The sequence below is a fragment of the Oncorhynchus nerka genome, linkage group LG13 (genome assembly GCF_034236695.1).
Source record: "Oncorhynchus nerka isolate Pitt River linkage group LG13, Oner_Uvic_2.0, whole genome shotgun sequence".
Lineage (NCBI taxonomy): Eukaryota > Metazoa > Chordata > Actinopteri > Salmoniformes > Salmonidae > Oncorhynchus > Oncorhynchus nerka.
Genome location: NC_088408.1, coordinates 52,995,735 through 53,014,724, shown reverse-complemented (window position 1 = coordinate 53,014,724; position 18,990 = coordinate 52,995,735). Strand labels below are relative to the sequence as shown.

The 18,990-nt window shown below is 41.8% G+C and overlaps 1 protein-coding gene across 1 annotated transcript in view; it reads left to right on the top strand.

Annotated features, from left to right (window-relative positions):
* The window catches only part of LOC115139685 (spindlin-Z-like), a 31,612-nt gene extending 13,267 nt beyond the window's left edge, over window positions 1-18,345 (top strand). The window contains exons 3-7 of the mRNA XM_029677331.2: window positions 9,205-9,397; window positions 13,717-13,765; window positions 13,886-14,133; window positions 15,718-15,951; window positions 16,136-18,345. Coding sequence (XP_029533191.1) covers window positions 9,346-9,397; window positions 13,717-13,765; window positions 13,886-14,133; window positions 15,718-15,951; window positions 16,136-16,335 — 783 coding nt within the window. The 5' untranslated portion in view covers window positions 9,205-9,345 and the 3' untranslated portion in view covers window positions 16,336-18,345. The remainder of the gene's footprint in view (window positions 1-9,204; window positions 9,398-13,716; window positions 13,766-13,885; window positions 14,134-15,717; window positions 15,952-16,135) is intronic.
* Window positions 18,346-18,990: the final 645 nt, after the last annotated feature.

Here is an 18,990-nt window from a genome sequence, read left to right as displayed (position 1 = left end):
TTAGTACCTTTACTATCTGTACTTACTGGTGGCACAGACGCCGTTTCATCCTTTCCTACACTGAAATTACCCTTGCCTAACGATTGCGTCTGAAGCTGGGCTAGCAGCACAGCTATCCTCGCCGTAAGGCGATCGCTTTCCTGTATATTATGAGTACAGCGACTGCAATTAGAAGGCATCATGTTCATGTTACTACTTAGCTTCGGCTGTTGGAGGTCCTGACAAACCATGTCCAGATAAAGCGTCCGGAGTGAAAAAGTTGAATGGGGAAAAACAAAATATAAACGGTAATTAAAAAGTAAAAACCGTAAAGTTGCCAGGTAGCTAAGTAAGCACAGCAACACGTGAACAAGTCTGCAAGTTGTGACCGGAAATCCGGTGCCGACAGAGATGGCCGCCTCGCTTCGCGTTCCTAGGAAACTATGCAGTATTTTCTTTTTTCTGTGTTATTTCTTACATTGGTACCCCAGGTAGTCTTAGATTTTATTACATACAGTCGGGAGGAACTATTGGATATAAGAGCAACGTCAACTCACCATCATTACGACCAGGAATACGACTTTCCCGAAGCGGATCCTGTTTTACCCACCACCCAGGACAATGGATCGGATCCCAGCCTGCGAACCAAAACAACAACGCCGTAAAAAGGGCAGACGAAGCTGTCTTCTGGTCAGGCTCCGGAGACGGGCACATCGCGCACCGCTCCCGAGAAGAGAATACTACTCGCCAATGTCCAGTCTCTTGACAGCAAGGAAGACGAAATCTGAGCAAGGGTAGCATTCCAGAGAGACATAAGAGACTAACGTTCTATGCTTCACGGAAACATGGCTCACTCGAGACACGCTATTGGAGTCAGTACAGCCAGCTGGTTTCTTCACGCATCGCGCCGACAGAAACAAGCATCTTTCTGGTAAGAAGAGGGGCGGGGGGGGGGGGTATGCCGTAAGATTAACAAGACGTGGTGTGATCATAACATACAGGAACTGGAGTCCTTCTGTTCACCGGACTTAGAATTCCTCACAATCAAATGTCGACCGCATTATCTACCAAGAGAATTCTTTTCGATTATAATCACAGCCACATAGTGGGAGAACAAGTATTTGATACACTGCCGATTTTGCAGGTTTTCCTACTTACAAAGCATGTAGAGGTCTGTCATTTTTTATCATAGGTACACTTCAACTGCGAGAGACTGAATCTAAAACAAAAATCCAGAAAATCACATTGTATGATTTTTAAGTAATTCATTTGCATTTTATTGCATGACATAAGTATTTGATACATCAGAAAAGCAGAATTTAATATTTGGTACAGAAACCTTTGTTTGCAATTACAGAGATCATACTTTTCCTGTAGTTCTTGACCAGGTTTGCACACACTGCAGCAGGGATTTTGGCCCACTCCTCCATACAGACCTTCTCCAGATCCTTCAGGTTTCGGGGCTGTCGCTGGGCAATATGGACCTTCAGCTCCCTCCAAAGATTTTCTATTGGTTTCAGGTCTGGAGACTGGCTAGGCCACTCCAGGACCTTGAGATGCTTCTTACGGAGCACCCTGATGTCCTTACACAGCTCTCTGGTCTTGGTCATTGTGGAGAGGTTGGAATCTGTTTGATTGAGTGTGTGGAAAGGTGTCTTTTATACAGGTAACCAGTTCAAACAGGTGTAGTTAATACAGGTAATGAGTGGAGAACAGGAGGGCTTCTTAAAGAAAAACTAACAGGTCTGTGAGAGCCGGAATTCTTACTGGTTGGTAGGTGATCAAATTCTTATGTCATGCAATAAAATGCAAATTAATTACTTAAAAATCATAGTGATTTTTCTGGATTTTTGTTTTCGATTCTGTCTCTCACAGTTGAAGTGTACCTATGATTAAAAAAAAAGCAGTCACATCGATGGCCTTGAACAAACTTAATTTGACTCTATGTAAACTGGAAACCCAATATCCTGAGGCTGCATTCATTGTAGCTGGGGATTTTAACAAGGCTAATCTGAAAACAAGACTCCCTAAATTTTATCAGCATATCGATTGTGCTACCATGGCTGGTAAAACCCTAGATCATTGTTATTTTAACTTCCGCAACGCATATTAGGCCCTCCCCTGCCCTCCCTTTGGAAGAGCTGACCACGACTCCATTTTGTTACTCCCTGCCTATAGACAGAGACTAAAATAGGAACCTCCCGCGCTTAGGTCTGTTCAACGCTGGTCCGACCAATCTGATTCCACGCTTCAAGATTGCTTCGATCACGTGGACTGGGATATGTTCCGCATTGCGTCAAACAACATTATTGATGAATACGCTGATTCGGTGAGCGAGTTTATTAGCAAGTGCATCGTCGATGTCCTACCCACAGCAACTATTAAAACATTCCCAAACCAGAAACCGTGGATTGATGGCAGCATTCGCGCGAACCTGAAAGCGCGAACCACTGCTTTTAATCAGGGCAAGGTGACCAGAAACATGACAGAATACAAACAGTGCAGCTATTTCCTCCGCAAGGCAATCAAACAAGCGAAGTGTCAGTATAGAGACAAAGTAGAGTCGCGATTCAACGGCTCAGACACAAGAGGTATGTGGCAGGGTCTACAGTCAATCACGGATTACAAAAAGATAACCAGCCCCGTCGTGGACCAGGATGTCTTGCTCCCAGCCAGACTAAACAACTTCTTTGCTCGCTTTGAGGACAATACAGTGCGAGACGAGACTGCCTACAGGGAGGAGGTGAGGGCCCTCGGAGTGGGTTGTCAGGAAAATAACCTCACACTCAACGTCAACAAAACAAAGGAAATGATCGTGGACTTCAGGAAACAACAGAGGGAGCACCCTCCCTATCCACATCGACGGGACAGTAGTGGAGAGGGTAGTACGTTTTAAGTTCCTCGGCGTACACATCACGGACAAACTGAATTGCTCCACCCACACAGACAGCGTGGAGGCTGAAGAAATTTGGCTTGTCATTAAAAGTACTCACAAACTTTTACAGATGCACAATAGAGAGCACCCTGTCGGGCTGTATCACCGCCTGGTACGGCAACTGCTCCTCCCACAACCGGCTCTACAGAGGGTAGTGAGGTCTGCGCATTGCATCACCGGGGGCAAACTACCTGCCCTCCAGGACACCTACACCACCCGATGTCACAGGAAGGACAAAAAGATAATCAAGGACAACATCCACCCAAGCCACTGCCTGTTCACCTCGCTATCATCCAGAAGGCGAGGTCAGTACAGGTGCATCAAAGCAGGGACTGAGAGACTGAAAAACAGCTTCTATCTCAAGGCCATCAGACTGTTAAACAGCCACCACTAACATTGAGTGGCTGCTGCCAACATACTGACTCAACTCCAGCCACTTTAATAATGGACAAATGTATGTAATAAATGTATCACTAGACACTTTAAACAATGCCACTAAAAATGTTTACACACCCTACATTACTCATCTCATATGTATATACTGTACTCGATACCATCTACTGCATCTTGCCTATGCCGTTTTGTATCATCACTCATTCATATATTTTTTTGTACATATTCTTCATCCCTTTACACTTGTGTGTATACGGTAGTTGTTGTGAAATTGTTAGGTTAGATTACTCGTTGGTTATCCCTGCATTGTCGGAACTAGAAGCACAAGCATTTCGCCAGACTCGCATTAACATCTGCTAACCATGTGTATGTGATAAATAACATTTGATTCGATTTTTGATTTGAATTTTATGTAAACAATGTTTAAATGCACATCTTTACATCTTCGCATGAAATACTGTCGCCAATTGGATGGAAACCTAGCTAATGAGTTGACATGAGGAATCCAAAGAAATTGTCAAAAGCCTGCCACGGACCCAACACATCCCACCCAAAAACTAATACTGTATATAGTATCATAGTATATATAGTATGTCTGACAAGTCGTATATAGCTGCGGCTCAGATTATTGTTTATTCATCCAATGTAATGTATTTCCAGTTAATTTTGTCCCCCCCCCCGCCCCATGTTCTGAGAAATTAGTAATTGAAGTGGTTACAATTCTACATCCTGATATTACCAAGTTCTGTGCACTACATGGTGCTGTTCCAGTTTTTTAAAGAACCCCCCCACCCATTGGATTTGTGCATTTGAAACATTGGTCAGGTAAACAACCAAAGCATGGGTTACTGTCATACCTTGTCCATAAACTGCTAACAGGGTAAGGAAACCAGTATGTGATTTGGTGAACTATCCCTTTAACATTGGGGGTGGGGGGTGTAATCTTTAAAAATAAATAACATCGTAGCAACAGCACTATCTAGTGGTCAGAACCTGGTAATGACAGTATGTAGGATGGGACATGAAATGAACAATTTCTCTGAAAAGATGGGGGGGACCCCAAATTTACACAATGCTTAGAGCTGCAGCTCCATACTACTTATTAGACATGGAGAACTGATTGATATTGTATACTCATTCTCACGATGGGTTGGGGGGTCCATAGGTGGCTTTTGACAATTATTCTTCATGTCTTACACATAGTAAATAAAATAGAAAAGGTGGTCCAAATTGGATCCTATAAATTTAAAATATATATTTCGGGTGCAATCAATTAGCTTAATTTTTCAAAGCTCAAATTATATTTCAACCAAAAAATGTTGCAGGAATGCTTATCTTATCTAACTACAGAAATTACTTCAGAACAATCTGAGACGGTGGGCTTGCTGAAATGATGGATGGATGTTGGGATTATTGCAGTGTAACTATGCATTTTTGTCAGGACCATACAGCACTGAATGAGCAAATTTGACTTTGCAAGCTGTATATTGAACCGCTACCAAAAAGTAAAGTTTACGTTCATCATGAATATTCATAGTTAATATTTCCGACTGTTGTATCTGTGTTTTACAGGTCTATTTCCAAGATGCAAATAAAATGTTATTCGTTGCATGCTTCATAAAAAACAAGTGAAGATCAACAGTGAAATGCTTATTTAAGGGCCATTCCCAACAATGTACAGAAATAAAGTAATAACGCTTAATGAAAAATACACAATGAGTAACTTTGCTATATACACGGAGTAGCAGTACTGAGTTGGTGGAGAGATTTGAGGTAGATATGCGCAGTTGAAGTCAGAAGTTTACATACAGGTTGGAGTCATTAACTCGTTTTTCGACCACAACACAAATTTCTTCTGAACAAACTATAGTTTTGGCAAGTTGCTTCGGACATTTACTTTGTGCATGGCACAAAAAACATTTCCAACAATTGTTTACAGACCGACTATTTCACCTATAATTAACTTTATCAAGTTTTACATACACTAAGTTGACTGTGCCTTTTTTAAACAGCTTGGAAAATGAAAATGTCAAGGCTTTAGAAACTTCTGATTGACTAGTTGACATAATTTGAGTCAATTGGAGGTGTACCTGTGGATGTATTTCAAGGCCTACCTTCAAACTCAGTGCCTCTTTGCTTGACATTATGGGGAAGTCAAAAGAAATCAGCCAAGACCTCAGAAAAAAAATTGTAGACCTCCACAAGTCTGAGCAATTTCCAAACGCTTGAAGGTACCATGTTCATCTGTACAAACAATAGTACGCAAGTATAAACACCATGGGACCACACAGCCGTCATACCGCTCAGGAAGGAGACATGTTCTGTCTCCTAGAGATGAACGTACTTTGGAGCGAAAAGTGGAAATCAATCCCAGAACGAAGGACCTTGTGAATATGCTGGAGGAAACCGGTACAAAACTATCTAAATCCACAGTAAAACAAGTCCTATATCGACATGAAAGGCCATTCAGCAAGGAAGATGCCACTGCCTCAAAACTATACTGAATAAAAATATAAACGCAACATGCAACATTTTCAAAGATTTTACTGAGTTACAGTTCATATAAGGAAAACGGTTAGGCCCGACTCTATGGATTTCACATGACTGGGAATACAGATATGCATCTGTCCCACTCCTCTTCAATGGCTGTGCGAAGTTGCTGGATATTGGCGGGAACTGGAACACGCTGTCTTACACGTCGAGCCATAGCATCCCAAACATGCTCAATGGGTGACATGTCTGAGTAAGCAGGCCAGCTTCCAGGAATTATGTCTGTAGCTTATGTCTGCAACAACCCCAACGACTCCATACACGTGGTCTGCGATTGTGAGGCCGTTTGGACATACTGCCATTTTCTCTAAAAAGACATTGGTAGAGAAATGGTCATAAAATTAACTGGCAACAGCTCTGGTGGACATTCCTGCAGTAAGCATGCCAATTGCACACACCCTCAACTTAAGACATCTGTAGCATTGTGGTGTGTGACAAAACTGCATCTATGAACTTATTAATGAAGCCGATGACTGACTGATAACTCCTCAATGCCATTTGATGAATCACGGAACATATTCCAGTCCTGATAGGCTAGCAAAACAATCCTGTAATTTAGATTCTGCTTCATCGGACCAATTGTGTTTGTTGTCCGTAGCTTATGCCTGCCCATACCATAACCCCACCACCGTGGAGGTCCTGGGCTGGCATTTTTACACATGGTTGTGATGCCGGTTGGACGTATTGCCAAATTTTTTAAAACGACATTGGCTTATAGTGGAGAAATTAACATTTCGTTTTCTGGCAACCGCTCTGGTGGACATTCCTGCGGTCAGCATGCCAATTGTTTGCTCCCTCAAAGCTTGAGACATTTGTGGCATTGCTGTGTGAAGAACAAAAAAAGTTTACCTGTGTAATGATCATGCTGTTTAATCAGCTTCTTGATATGCCACACCTGTCAGATGGATTAATTATTTTGGCAAAGGAGAAATGTTCACTAGCAGGGATGTAAACACATTTGTCATCATTTGAGAGAAATAAACTTTGTGCATATGGATGATTTTATGGGATATTTTATTTCATCTCATAAAACATGGGACCAACACTTTACATGTTGGGTTCATATTTTTGTTCAGTGTAAATGGTCTATTGACCTCAGTATGGTTAGGCTTACCTGTTCTCTGTACTGTAATTATGACTCACTGAATCTATATATATATAAATTAATTAATTAATTAACTGGTTTCCTATGGTGTGTTAGTAGACTTAAGGGCTCTACACAGTCTACGCAACGGCTCCGACAGAGGTTTGTTTACGAAGCTCTAAGTAGTTCTACGTATTGTTTTGCAGCAGAATTTTTGGAATATGATACAATTCTGTTGTGTGTTTCGTTTCCTACGACCAAAAATCGCTTCTGGACATAAGAAGATTTTTACCAGTGGCACAGGACAAACTGCTCACCCTGGACCAGGCCCTAAATCCCAGAGACTCGGGAAAGGAAAAGACGGCAAAAGAGAGGCCAACGTGTAGGCTCTCGGATGAAACTAAGTCTGCAAATAAATTATCTGCCTTTACCTTCCGTTCTATTTGCGAATGTACCACAACTGGAGAACAAACAGGATGAACTCCGTTCGACACTATCCTATCAACGGGACCTGAAGAACTGTAATATCCTAGGTTTCTCCGAGTCGTGGCTGGACATGGATAATATACATCTAGCTGTTTTTTTCTATGCGTTGTCAAGACTGTACGGCAGCGTTGGGTAAGGTTAGGGGGAGGGATGTGTCTCTTTGTCAACAACAAATGCTCGTGCACGATCTCGAATATTAAGGAAATCTCGAGTTTCTTCTCTCCTGCATTTTAGAATACTTCATGATTAGCTGTAGACCATATATTTACCAATAGAGTTGATCTATATTTTTAGTAGCAGTCTATTTACCACCACAAACCGATGCTGGCGGTAAGACAACACTCAACGAGCAGTATTAGGACATAAGCAAACAAGAAAATACTCTCAGGGAAACTGAAATCCATTTTACCTCATTTCTACTAGCATGTCACCTGCGCAACTAGAGGACCTTTACTCCACACACAGAAACGCATACAAAGCTCGCCCTCTATTTGGCAAATCTGACCATAACTCTATCCTCCTGATTCCTGTTTACAAGCAAAAACTCAAACGGGAAGTATTTGAACAGGAAGTACCAATAATGAAGTGGTCCGATGAAACAGATGCTAGTCTACAGGACTGTTTTGGTAGCAAAGAATGGAATATGTTCTGGGATTCATCCAATGTCATTAAGGAATTTACAATATCAGTCACTGGCTTCGTTAAAAAGTGCATTGACGTCGTCGTCCCCACATTGACCATATGTACATATTCTATCCAGAACAGCCGCTAAAGGATGGAGCTGCCGCTTTCAAGGAGTGGGTCACTAATCTGGATGCTTATCCACACTGCCCTCTCCCACCTGGACAAGAGGAACACCTATGTGAGATTGATGTTCATTGATACAGTTCAGCGTTCAACACCAAAGTGCCCTCCAAGCTCATCACTAAGCTATGGACCCTGCATCACAGCTTGGTATGGGAACCGCAGAGGGTAGTGCATACGGCCCAGTACATCACTGGGGCCGAACTCCCTGCCATCCAGGACCTCTATACCAGGCGGTGTCAGAGGAAGGCCCTAAAAATTGCCATTCAAGACATAAACTGTTATTTTTGTTACCGCACGGCAAGCGGTACTGATGCACCAGGACAGCTTCTACCCCCAAGCCATAAGATGGCTAAATAGTTAGTCCGGGTAGCTATTTGTTTAACTATTTAACTATCTGCATTGACCCTTTTTGCACAAACTTTTTTGACTCATCACATACGCTGCTGCTACTGTTTATCTATCCTGTTGCTTAGTCACTTTATTCCTAGTTATATGTACAAATCTACCTCGATTATCTTGTACCACTCCACATCGGCTCAGGACTGTTACCCCGTGTATATAGCCAAGTTATTATTTCTTATTGTCTATGTATTATTACTTTTATTACATGTTATTAGTTTTCTATTATTTCTCTATTTTATCTCTGCATTGTTGGGAAAGGCCCGTAAATAGTTTACTGTTAGTCTACACCTGTTGACACAAAACAGTTTGATTTGAAAGCCCTTAAGTAACACTGCAACAAAATGATTTACTGTTCTGCCGTTGTTTTTAGGGAGCTAAACTATATGATTGTGTAATTGCTGAAGGATATGTCTATAGCACACGAGTCAACATGACTGACTGTGTTCATATCAGTTAAATTTGGAGATAATTGCTAATTATGGCATTTTCTACACCAACTTTATTCATCATAATGTTGCAGAGTTTCTCTTCTGTGCCCCATGTTTAACACATGTTCATTTTTCAACAGTCTGCTTTCCTGCACTGGATGGGAGTGATCCTCCCACCTAGTGCCACCACCTGCATTCTGTCCCTCTCTCTCCTGATTCCCTAGTAGATACATTGTCACCCTATAGTCTGGTAGCCTGGCTGCTCACCTACATGTATATCAATGAAGACCCCATTTGGAAAGACGCCAGGCCAGCGCCCCAGAGCTGATGGGGGTGAGAGAAACTCACGGCTTATGTACATGAATGTAGCCAAAACGTTACACATGACAGCCTACAAAACCATATGGGTTTTTTAAGATATAAGTATGATACAGTAATATGCCTTCAGAAAGATATTCGCACCCCTTTGACATTTTCAACATTTTGTTCTGTTACAGCCTGAATTTAAAATTGATTACATTTAGATTTTTTGTCAATGCTCTACACACAATACCCCATAATATCAAAGTGGAATTCTGTTTTTACAAATGTTGACAAATGAATTAAAAAATGTAAGCTGAAATTCCTTGATAAATGTAAGTATTCAACCCCATGTTCACAAAAATGTGCTTAACAAGTCACATAAGTTGCATTGACTCACTCTGTGTGCAATAATAATGCTAAACATGATCTTTGAATGACCTCATCTCTGTACCCAACACATACAATTATCTTTAAGGTCCCTTAATAGTGAATTTCAAACAGATTCAACCACAAAGACCAGGGAGGTTTTCCAATGCCTTGCAAATAAGGGCACCTATTGGTAGATGGGAGAAAAAAAAATATCCCATTGAGCATGGTGAAGTTAATAATTACACTTTAATTGGTGTATTAAAACACCCAGTCACTGCAAAGATATAGGCGTCCTTCCTAACACAATTGCCAGAGAGGAAGGAAACGGCTCAGGGATTTCACCATGAGGCCAATGGTGACTTTAAAACAGAGTTTAATTGCTGTGATATGAGAAAACTGAGGATGGATCAACAACATTGTAGTTACTCCACAATACTAACCTAATTGACAGAGTGAAAAGAAGGAAGCCTGTACAGAATAAAAATGTTCCAAAACCTGCATCCTGTTTGCAACAAGGCACTAAAGTAATACTGCAAAATATGTGGCAAAGCAATATATTTTTTGTCCTGAATACAAAGTGTAATGTTTGGGATAAATACAACACATTACTGAGTACCACGCTCCATATTTTGGTATGCTTGTAATCGTTCAGGACTGGCGTTTGTATGGCCGAGTTACACTTTATTAATTTTTTTACCCCTTTTTCTCCCCAATTTCGTGGTATCCAATTGTTTTAGTAGCTACTATCTTGTCTCATCGCTACAACTCCTGTACGGGCTCGGGAGAGACGAAGGTTGAAAGTCATGCGTCCTCCGATACACAACCCAACCAAGCCGCACTGCTTCTTAACACAGCGCCATCCAACCCAGAAGCCAGCCGCACCAATGTGTCGGAGGAAACACCGTGCACCTGGCAACCTTGGTTAGCGCTCACTGCGTCCGGCCCACCACAGGAGTCGCTGGTGCACGATGAGACAAGGATTTCCCTACTGGCCAAACCCTCCCTAACCCGGACGACGCTTGGCCAATTGTGCGTCGCCCCACGGACCTCCCGGTTACGACAGAGCCTGGGCGCGAACCCAGAGTCTGGTGGCACAGCTGGCGCTGCAGTACAGCGCCCTTAACCACTGTGCCACCCGGGAGCGAGTTACAATTTCGACTTAAATCTGCTTGAAAATCTATGGCAAGACTCAGGGCTGTGAATACGTATGTAAATGAGATTTACAGTTAAAGTCGGAAGTTTACATCCACTTAGGTTGGAGTCATTAAAACTTGTTTTTCAACCACTCCACAAATTTCTTGTTAACAAACTATAGTTTTGGCAAGTCGGTTAGGACATCTACTTTGTGCATGACACAAGACATTTTTCCAACAATTATTTTCAAACAGATTATTTCACTTATAATTCACTGTATCACAATTCCAGTGGGTCAGAAGTTTATATACAGTGGGTAGAACAAGTATTTGGCCCACTCCTCCATACAGACCTTCTCCAGATCCTTCAGGTTTCGGGGCTGTCGCTGAGCAATACGGACTTTCAGCTCCCTCCAAAGATTTTCTATTGGGTTCAGGTCTGGAGACTGACTCGGCCACTCCAGGACCTTGAGATGCTTCTTACGGAGCCACTTCTTAGTTGCCCTGGCTTTGTGTTTCGGGTCGTTGTCATGCTGGAAGACCCAGCCATGACCCATCTTCAATGCTCTTACTGAGGGAAGGAGGTTGTTGGCCAAGATCTCGTGATACATGGCCCCATCCATCCTCTCTTCGATACGGTGCAGTCATTCTGTCCCCTTTGCAGAAAGTTTCCACCTCCATTCTTCACGGTTGGGATGGTGTTCATGGGGTTGTACTCATTCTTCTTCTTCCTCCAAACACGGCGAGTGGAGTTTAGACCAAAAAGCTCTATTTTTGTCTCATCAGACCACATGGCCTTCTCCCATTCCCCCTCTGGATCATCCAGATGGTCATTGGCAAACTTCAGACGGGCCTGGACATGCGCTGGCTTGAGCAGGGGGACCTTGCGTGCGCTGCAGGATTTTAATCCATGACGGCGTGGTGTGTTACAAATGGTTTTCTTTGAGACTGTGGTCCCAACTCTCTTCAGGTCATTGACCAGGTCCTGCCGTGTAGTTCTGGCCTGATCCCTCACCTTCCTGATGATCATTTGAATTGATGCCCCACGAGGTGAGATCTTGCATGGAGCCCCAGACTGAGGGTGATTGACCGTTATCTTGAACTTCTTCCATTTTCTAATAATTGCACCAACACTTGTTGCCTTCTCACCAAGCTGCTTGCCTATTGTCCTGTAGCCCATCCCAGCCTTGTGCAGGTCTACAATTTTAACCCTGATGTCCTTACACAGCTCTCTGGTCTTGGCCATTGTGGAGAGGTTGGAGTCTGTTTGACTGAGTGTGTGGACAGGTGACTTTTATACAGGTAACGAGTTCAAACAGGTGCAGTTAATACAGGTAATGAGTGGAGAACAGGAGGGCTTCTTAAAGGAAAAACGAACAGGTCTGTGAGAGACGGAATTCTTACTGGTTGGTAGGTAAATACTTGTCATGCACTAAAATGCAAATTAATTACTTAAAATTCATACAATGTGATTTTCTGGATTTTTGTTTTAGATTCCGTCTCTCACAGTTGAAGTGTACCTATGATACAAATTACAGACCTTTACATGCTTTGTAAGTAGGAAACACTGCCGATTTTGCAGGTTATCAAAAACTTGTTCTCCCCACTGTACACTAAGTTGACTGCCTTTAAACAGCTTGGAAAATTCCAGAAAATGTTGTCATGGCATTAGAAGCTTCTGATAGGCTAATTGACATAATTTGAGTCAATTGGAGGTGTACCTGTGGATGTATTTCAAGGCCTACCTTCAAACTAAGTGCCTCTTTGCTTGACATCATGGGAAAATCAAAAGAAATCAGCCAAAACCGCCATGAAAAAGACTACGGTTTGCAACTGCACATGGGGACAAAGATTGTCTTTTTGGGAGAAATGTCCTCTCCTCTGATGAAACAAAAATAGATCTGTTTGGACATAATCACCATCGTTTATGTATGGAGGAAAAAGGGGGAGGCTTGCAAGCTGAAAAATACCATCCCAACTCTGAAGCATGGGGGTGGCAGCATCATCTTGTGGGGGTGCTTTGCTGCAGGAGGGACTGATGCACTTCACAAAATAGATGGCTTCATGAGGAAAGAAAATTGTGGATATATTGAAGCAACGTCTCGACATCAGTCAGGAAGTTTAAAGCTTGGTTGCAAATGTCTCTTCAAAATGGACAATGACCCCAAGCGTACTTCCAAAGTTGTGGCAAAATGGCTTAAGGACAACAAAGTCAAGGTATTGGAGTGGCCATCACAAAACCCTGACCTCAATCCCATAGAAAATTTGTGGTCAGAACTGAATAAGCATGTGCGAGCAAGGAGGCCTTACATTCCTGACTCAGCTACACCAGCTCTGTCAGGAGGAATGGGCCAACATTCACCCAACTAATTGTTAAACAATTTAAAGGCAATGCTACCAAATACTAATTGAGTGTATGTAAACTTCTGACCCACTGGGAATGTGATGAAATAAATAAAAGCTGAAATAAATCATTCTCTATTATTCTGACATTTTACATTCTTAAAATAAAGTGGTGATCCTAACTAACCTAAGACATGGACTTTTTTTTCTTTGATTAAATGTCAGGAATTGTGAAACACTTAGTTTAAATGTATTTGGCTAAGGTGTATGTAAGCTTCCGACTTCAACTGTATGTATTTCATTTTCAATACATTTCTCAATTTCAAAATACATGTTTACACTTTGTCATTATGGGGTATTTAGGAAAAATATATATTTAATACATATATAATTCAGGCTGTAACAACAATTTTGAATAAGCCAAGAGCTGTGAATACTTTCTGTAGGCTAATTTATTGTTATTTTGGGGAGATATTTCATGCACACATTTGTTTGCCATTTTAGGTAATACTGGGGTATCTGCAAATCTGATCAAGAGGAAAAATTCCCACAAGTAAGTTCTCATTGTATAGACACAGCATAAGACCAAAAGCAGGTTGCCTTCCAAACAGACAGATGTGTGGATATATTGATTTGACATTACGTACTTCCTTCCAAATTGGGATCTCTATAGGAAGCAGAAGAATGTTGGTCCAAGCAAGCCTATTGCCCAACCCAGACGAAACATAGTGGGTTGCAGGATAACGCACCAGTGGAAGGAAGACACCAAGGTTTCCCAGTGGAAAGGAACAGTTCTCGATCAAGTCCCTGTCAACCCATCTCTCTACCTGATCAAGTATGATGGATTTGACTGCATCTATGGACTTGAGCTTCACAAAGATGAGAGGGTGCAAGGCCTGGAGGTTTTACCAGACAGAGTTGGTAGGTATTGTGAAGACATGACACAAGTTGGCCTTGCTATGCCATAAGCATATTACATTTGTCTGTATAGTATGAGTGTGTAAGAACAAATGCACTCGTGCTAGATGTGTATTTGATCATGCATACCTTTATAAACTCTGCAAAAAAAGAAACGTCCTCTCACTGTCAACTGCGTTTATTTTCAGCAAACTTAACGTGTAAATATTTGTATGATTCAACAAGTGAGACATAAACTGAACAAGTTCCACAGACATGTGACTAACAGCAATTGAATGATGTGTCCCTGAACAAAGGGGGGGGATCAAAAGTAACAGTATCTGGTGTATGGTGTGGCCAACAGCTGCATTAAGTACTGCAGTGCATCTCCTCTTCATGGACTGCACCAGATTTGCCAGTTCTTGCTGTGAGATGTTACCCCACTCTTCCACCAAGGCACCTGCGGGTTCCTGGACATTTCTGGGGGGAATGTCCCTAGCCCTCACCCTCCGATCCAACAGTTCCCAGACGTGCTCAATGGGATTGAGATCTGGGCGCTTCGCTGGCCTAGGCAGAACACTGACATTCCTGTCTTGCAGGAAATCATGCACAGAACGAGCAGTACGGTTGGTGACATTGTCATGCTGAAGCATCATGTCAGGATGAGCCTGCAGGAAGGGTACCACATGAGGGAGGAGGATGTCTTCCCTGTAACGCACCGCGTTGAGATTGCCTGCAATGACAACAAGCTCAGTCCGAGGATGCTGTGACACACAACCCCAGACCATGACGGACCCTCCACCTCCAAATCGATCCCGCTCCAGAGTACAGGCCTCGGTGTAACGCTCATTCCTTCAACGATAAACGCAAATCCGACTAAACCGCGACTCGTCAGTGAAGAACACTTTTTGCCAGTCCAGCGATGGTGGGTTTGTGCCCATAGGCGACATTGTTGCCGGTGATGTCTTACAACAGGCCAACAAGCCCTCAGTCCAGCCTCTCTCAGCCTATTGTGGACAGTCTGAGCACTGATGGAGTGATTGTGAATTCCTGGTGTAACTCGGCAGTTGTTGTTGCCATCCTGTACCTGTCCTGCAGGTGTTGTTACACCTGGTCTGCCACTGTCCGTCCTGTGTCCCTGTAAGCACTGTCTTAGAGTACAGTACGGACATTGCAATTTGTTGCCCTGGCCACATCTGCAGTCCTCATGCCTCCTTGCAGCATGCCTGAGGCACGTTCACGCATATGGGCAGGGACCCTGGGCATCTTTCTTTTGGTGTTTTTGTCAGTAAAAAGGCCTGTTTAGTGTCCTAAGTTTTCATAACTGTGACCTTAATTGCCTACCGTCTGTAAGCTGTTAGTGTCTTAACGACCTTTCCACAGGTGCATGTTCATACATTTTTCATGGTTCATTGAACAAGCATGGGAAACAGTGTTTAAACCCTTTACAATGAAGATCTGTGAAGTTATTTGGATTTTTACAAATTCTTTGAAAGACAGGGTCCTGAAAAAGGGATGTTTCTGTTTTTGCTGAATTTGTTACAAATTAGTTTACATCTTTTCATAGCCATATTTACTATTCATTTGAAACTGCTCTCTGTAATGCAGCTCCAGCTCGTGTCAGTGATGCACAGCTAGCAGAAACCATGATAGGCAAAGCAGTGGAGCACATGTTTGAGCAAGATGAAGGACCAAAGGAGGAGTGGAGGGGCATGGTGCTAGCACGGGCTCCCATTATGAACACATGGTTCTACATCACTTATGAAAAGGACCCTGTTTTGTACATGTACCAGCTCTTGGATGACTACAAAGAGGGGGATCTCCGGATAATGCCTGATTCAAGTGAGTCCATCAGAAATTATATTTTGTGTTAACACTGTGGGCATTGTTTATGGTCTCCATACCACTCTTTCTTTAAAAACATGTAATTCTAAGTTGTATTACGGTAGATACAATCATACTACATAAATGTTGTCAACAAATTACTAAAGCTCACTAAAGCTGGTAATATTCTATGCTTTTGCAGATGACTCGACCCCATCAGAGAGAGAGCCTGGCGAAGTGGTGGATAGCCTTGTTGGCAAACAAGTGGAATATGCCAAAGAGGATGGCGGCAAAAGGACAGGCATGGTTATCCATCAGGTTGATGCCAAACCCTCTGTGTATTTCATCAAGTTTGATGACGACTTTCACATCTACGTCTACGATTTAGTAAAAACGTCTTAGGGCATTGAGAAAATCATTGATTCACAGACCGTGGCAAATGTTTTCAGGATTTCTTTGAGACAAGACAATTCCTTCACAGGCTACGAATGTGAAACTTGTCATTTCCTGTGTCACTGCTTCCAATGCGAAAGCTATTAGTGTACTTTGTCTGAAGTCCACTTTTGTTTGAAAAGAAGAGACCTCTGCAGAATTCACCATGTCTGAAAATTTACTCTGTTCAATTGGGCCAGACACCAGGAGCCTAATCCCAAAGTTTTTCTTAACATGAAAGAAAAGTGAGAATTTTGTGGTGGGTTTTCTTGTCTATGATGCTGTAAATGAATTCTTGTGAGGTTCTCGTAACATGTTTCTACCACTTTTGTTGACTTGTGGGTTTAACATCCTCAGAATTTAGCATGCATCAGTCTAACAGCTGTGGTCCTTTGTAGCCCAGTTGGTAGAGCAGGTTAGTGGATTCGATTCCCCCATCCATATGTCAAATGTATGCACGCGTGACTAAGTCGCTTTGGATAAAAGCGTCTGCTAAATGGCACATTACTGTATCAGTCAAACCTAGTAATCAGTTTAAAAAGAAAGGTATTACATGAAATTCTGTGATTTAATTTTATTCCTTAATTCTCTACTTGTATGAACTGCCATTGTGAAATTGTCCTTCACATAAGGCTAGTTTCTGAGACCAAGGAAATCCAAGAGCTTCTTCCTTTTAGTTTTTAATCAGTGTTATTTTATGTCGGCCACACTTGCATTCTCCCGAAATGGGTGTCTAAGACCTCTACTACTCTGTCAAATCGAAATTGTATTAGAGTAATTTGGCTGATTGGTTGTGCAAAGTTAATCAATTATTTTAATTCTAATATTTTTTGTTTACTGTATCTTTTAGATATGATTTTAGTTTCCTTCAACCTGAAATTATTAGTTTTGTTATTTAATACTCTATCATCCAAATCTGATTTCAAATTTGTATTATCACATTTCACTCTTACTCCTTTGCTAGAGCTACTGTATTGCAAATTTGTTGTCAAAAACACTAAAAGGATACTGATTGATACACATAACTAACTATACACTGAGTGGACAAAACATTAAGAACACCGTCCTAACATTGAGTTCCACCTACTACCATAACCCGCCCTGGCACATACTAACCTCATCCATTGGCACTTAAATGGGCACTTGCCTCTTCACCCTTTGAATGGCACGCATACACAAGCCATGTCTCAAGGCTTAAAAATCTTTTTTTAACCTGTCTTCTCCTCCTCATCTACACTTGTAGTGTATTGAACAGGTGACATCAATAAGGGGATCATAGCTTTCACCTGATCAGTGTGTCATGAAAAGAGCAGGTGTTCTAAATATTTTGTATACTCAATGTACATGAAAGACGATTATAAATGAGGTTTACAAGAAATATAGTGTAGCAATCATCTTGTTAGCATTGTGATCCATTTGGAAGTATTTTTACGACTTACCTTCAATTCTTCATGCCTGTTTCATGTCTATGTGCCATATATTTTCAGAGTGATAGATCTCAGAAATGTTTCTATCGAAATTGTCTAAATTGATTAAGCAAAGGGCCTGTTAATGTTCTAATGGATTTTGGGTCATATGCCACTGAGCCACCTACCATCAATGAGGTTAATTTTGAAAATGTCATTGTTTAATTGAATTCAGCATCAATCCAATCCATACGTTTATTTCTCATTTAAGCAAATATGAATTGTTTGCTGTTTTCTGACCTGAGCCTAGGTTGATTTCATGATTTAACTTGATACTGTATAATAGTATTATACATCACTTGCAACATTTTGAATTTCATCCAAGGATTTAGAAAGATATTTAAATGGTCAACATGTCATGGTTATTTTAGAATTGTTGTATTGTTAGCATGTTCAAATTGTGTTACTGAAGCCTACAGTGCATTTGGAAAGTAATTCAGACACCTTGACTTTTTCCACATTTTGTTATGTTACAGCCTTATTCTAAAATGGATTAAATATTTGTTTTCCCCTATTCAATCTACACACAATACCCCTTTAATAACAAAAGCAAAAACTGTTTTTTAGAAATGTATTAAAAATGGAAACATCATATTTACATAAGTATTCAGACCCTTTACTCAGTACTTTTGTTGAAGCACCTTTGGCAATGGTTACAGCCTCAAGTCTTCTTCGGTATGACGCTAAACGCTTGGCACACCTGTATTTGGGGAGTTTCTCCCATTATTCTCTGCAGATCCTCTCAACCTCTGTCAGGTTGGATGGGGAGCGTCACTACATAGCTATTTTCAGGTCTCTCCAGAGATGTTTGATAGGATTCAAGTCCGGGCTCTGGCTGGGCCACTCAATGACATTCAGAGACTTGTCCCGAAGCCACTGCTACGTTGTCCTGTTGGAAGATGAATCTTCACCCTAGTCCTGAGCGCTCTGGAGCAGGTTTTCATCAAGGATCTCTCTGTACTTTTTTCCTTTCATCTTTCCCTCGATCCTGACTAATTTTCCAGTCCCTGCCGCTGAAAAACATCCACAACACATGATGCTGCCACCACCATGCTTCACCGTAGGGATGGTGCCAGGTTTCCTCCATTGGTGACGCTTGGCATTCAGGCCAAAGAGTTCAATCTTGGTTTCATTGGACCAGAGAATCTTGTTTCTCATG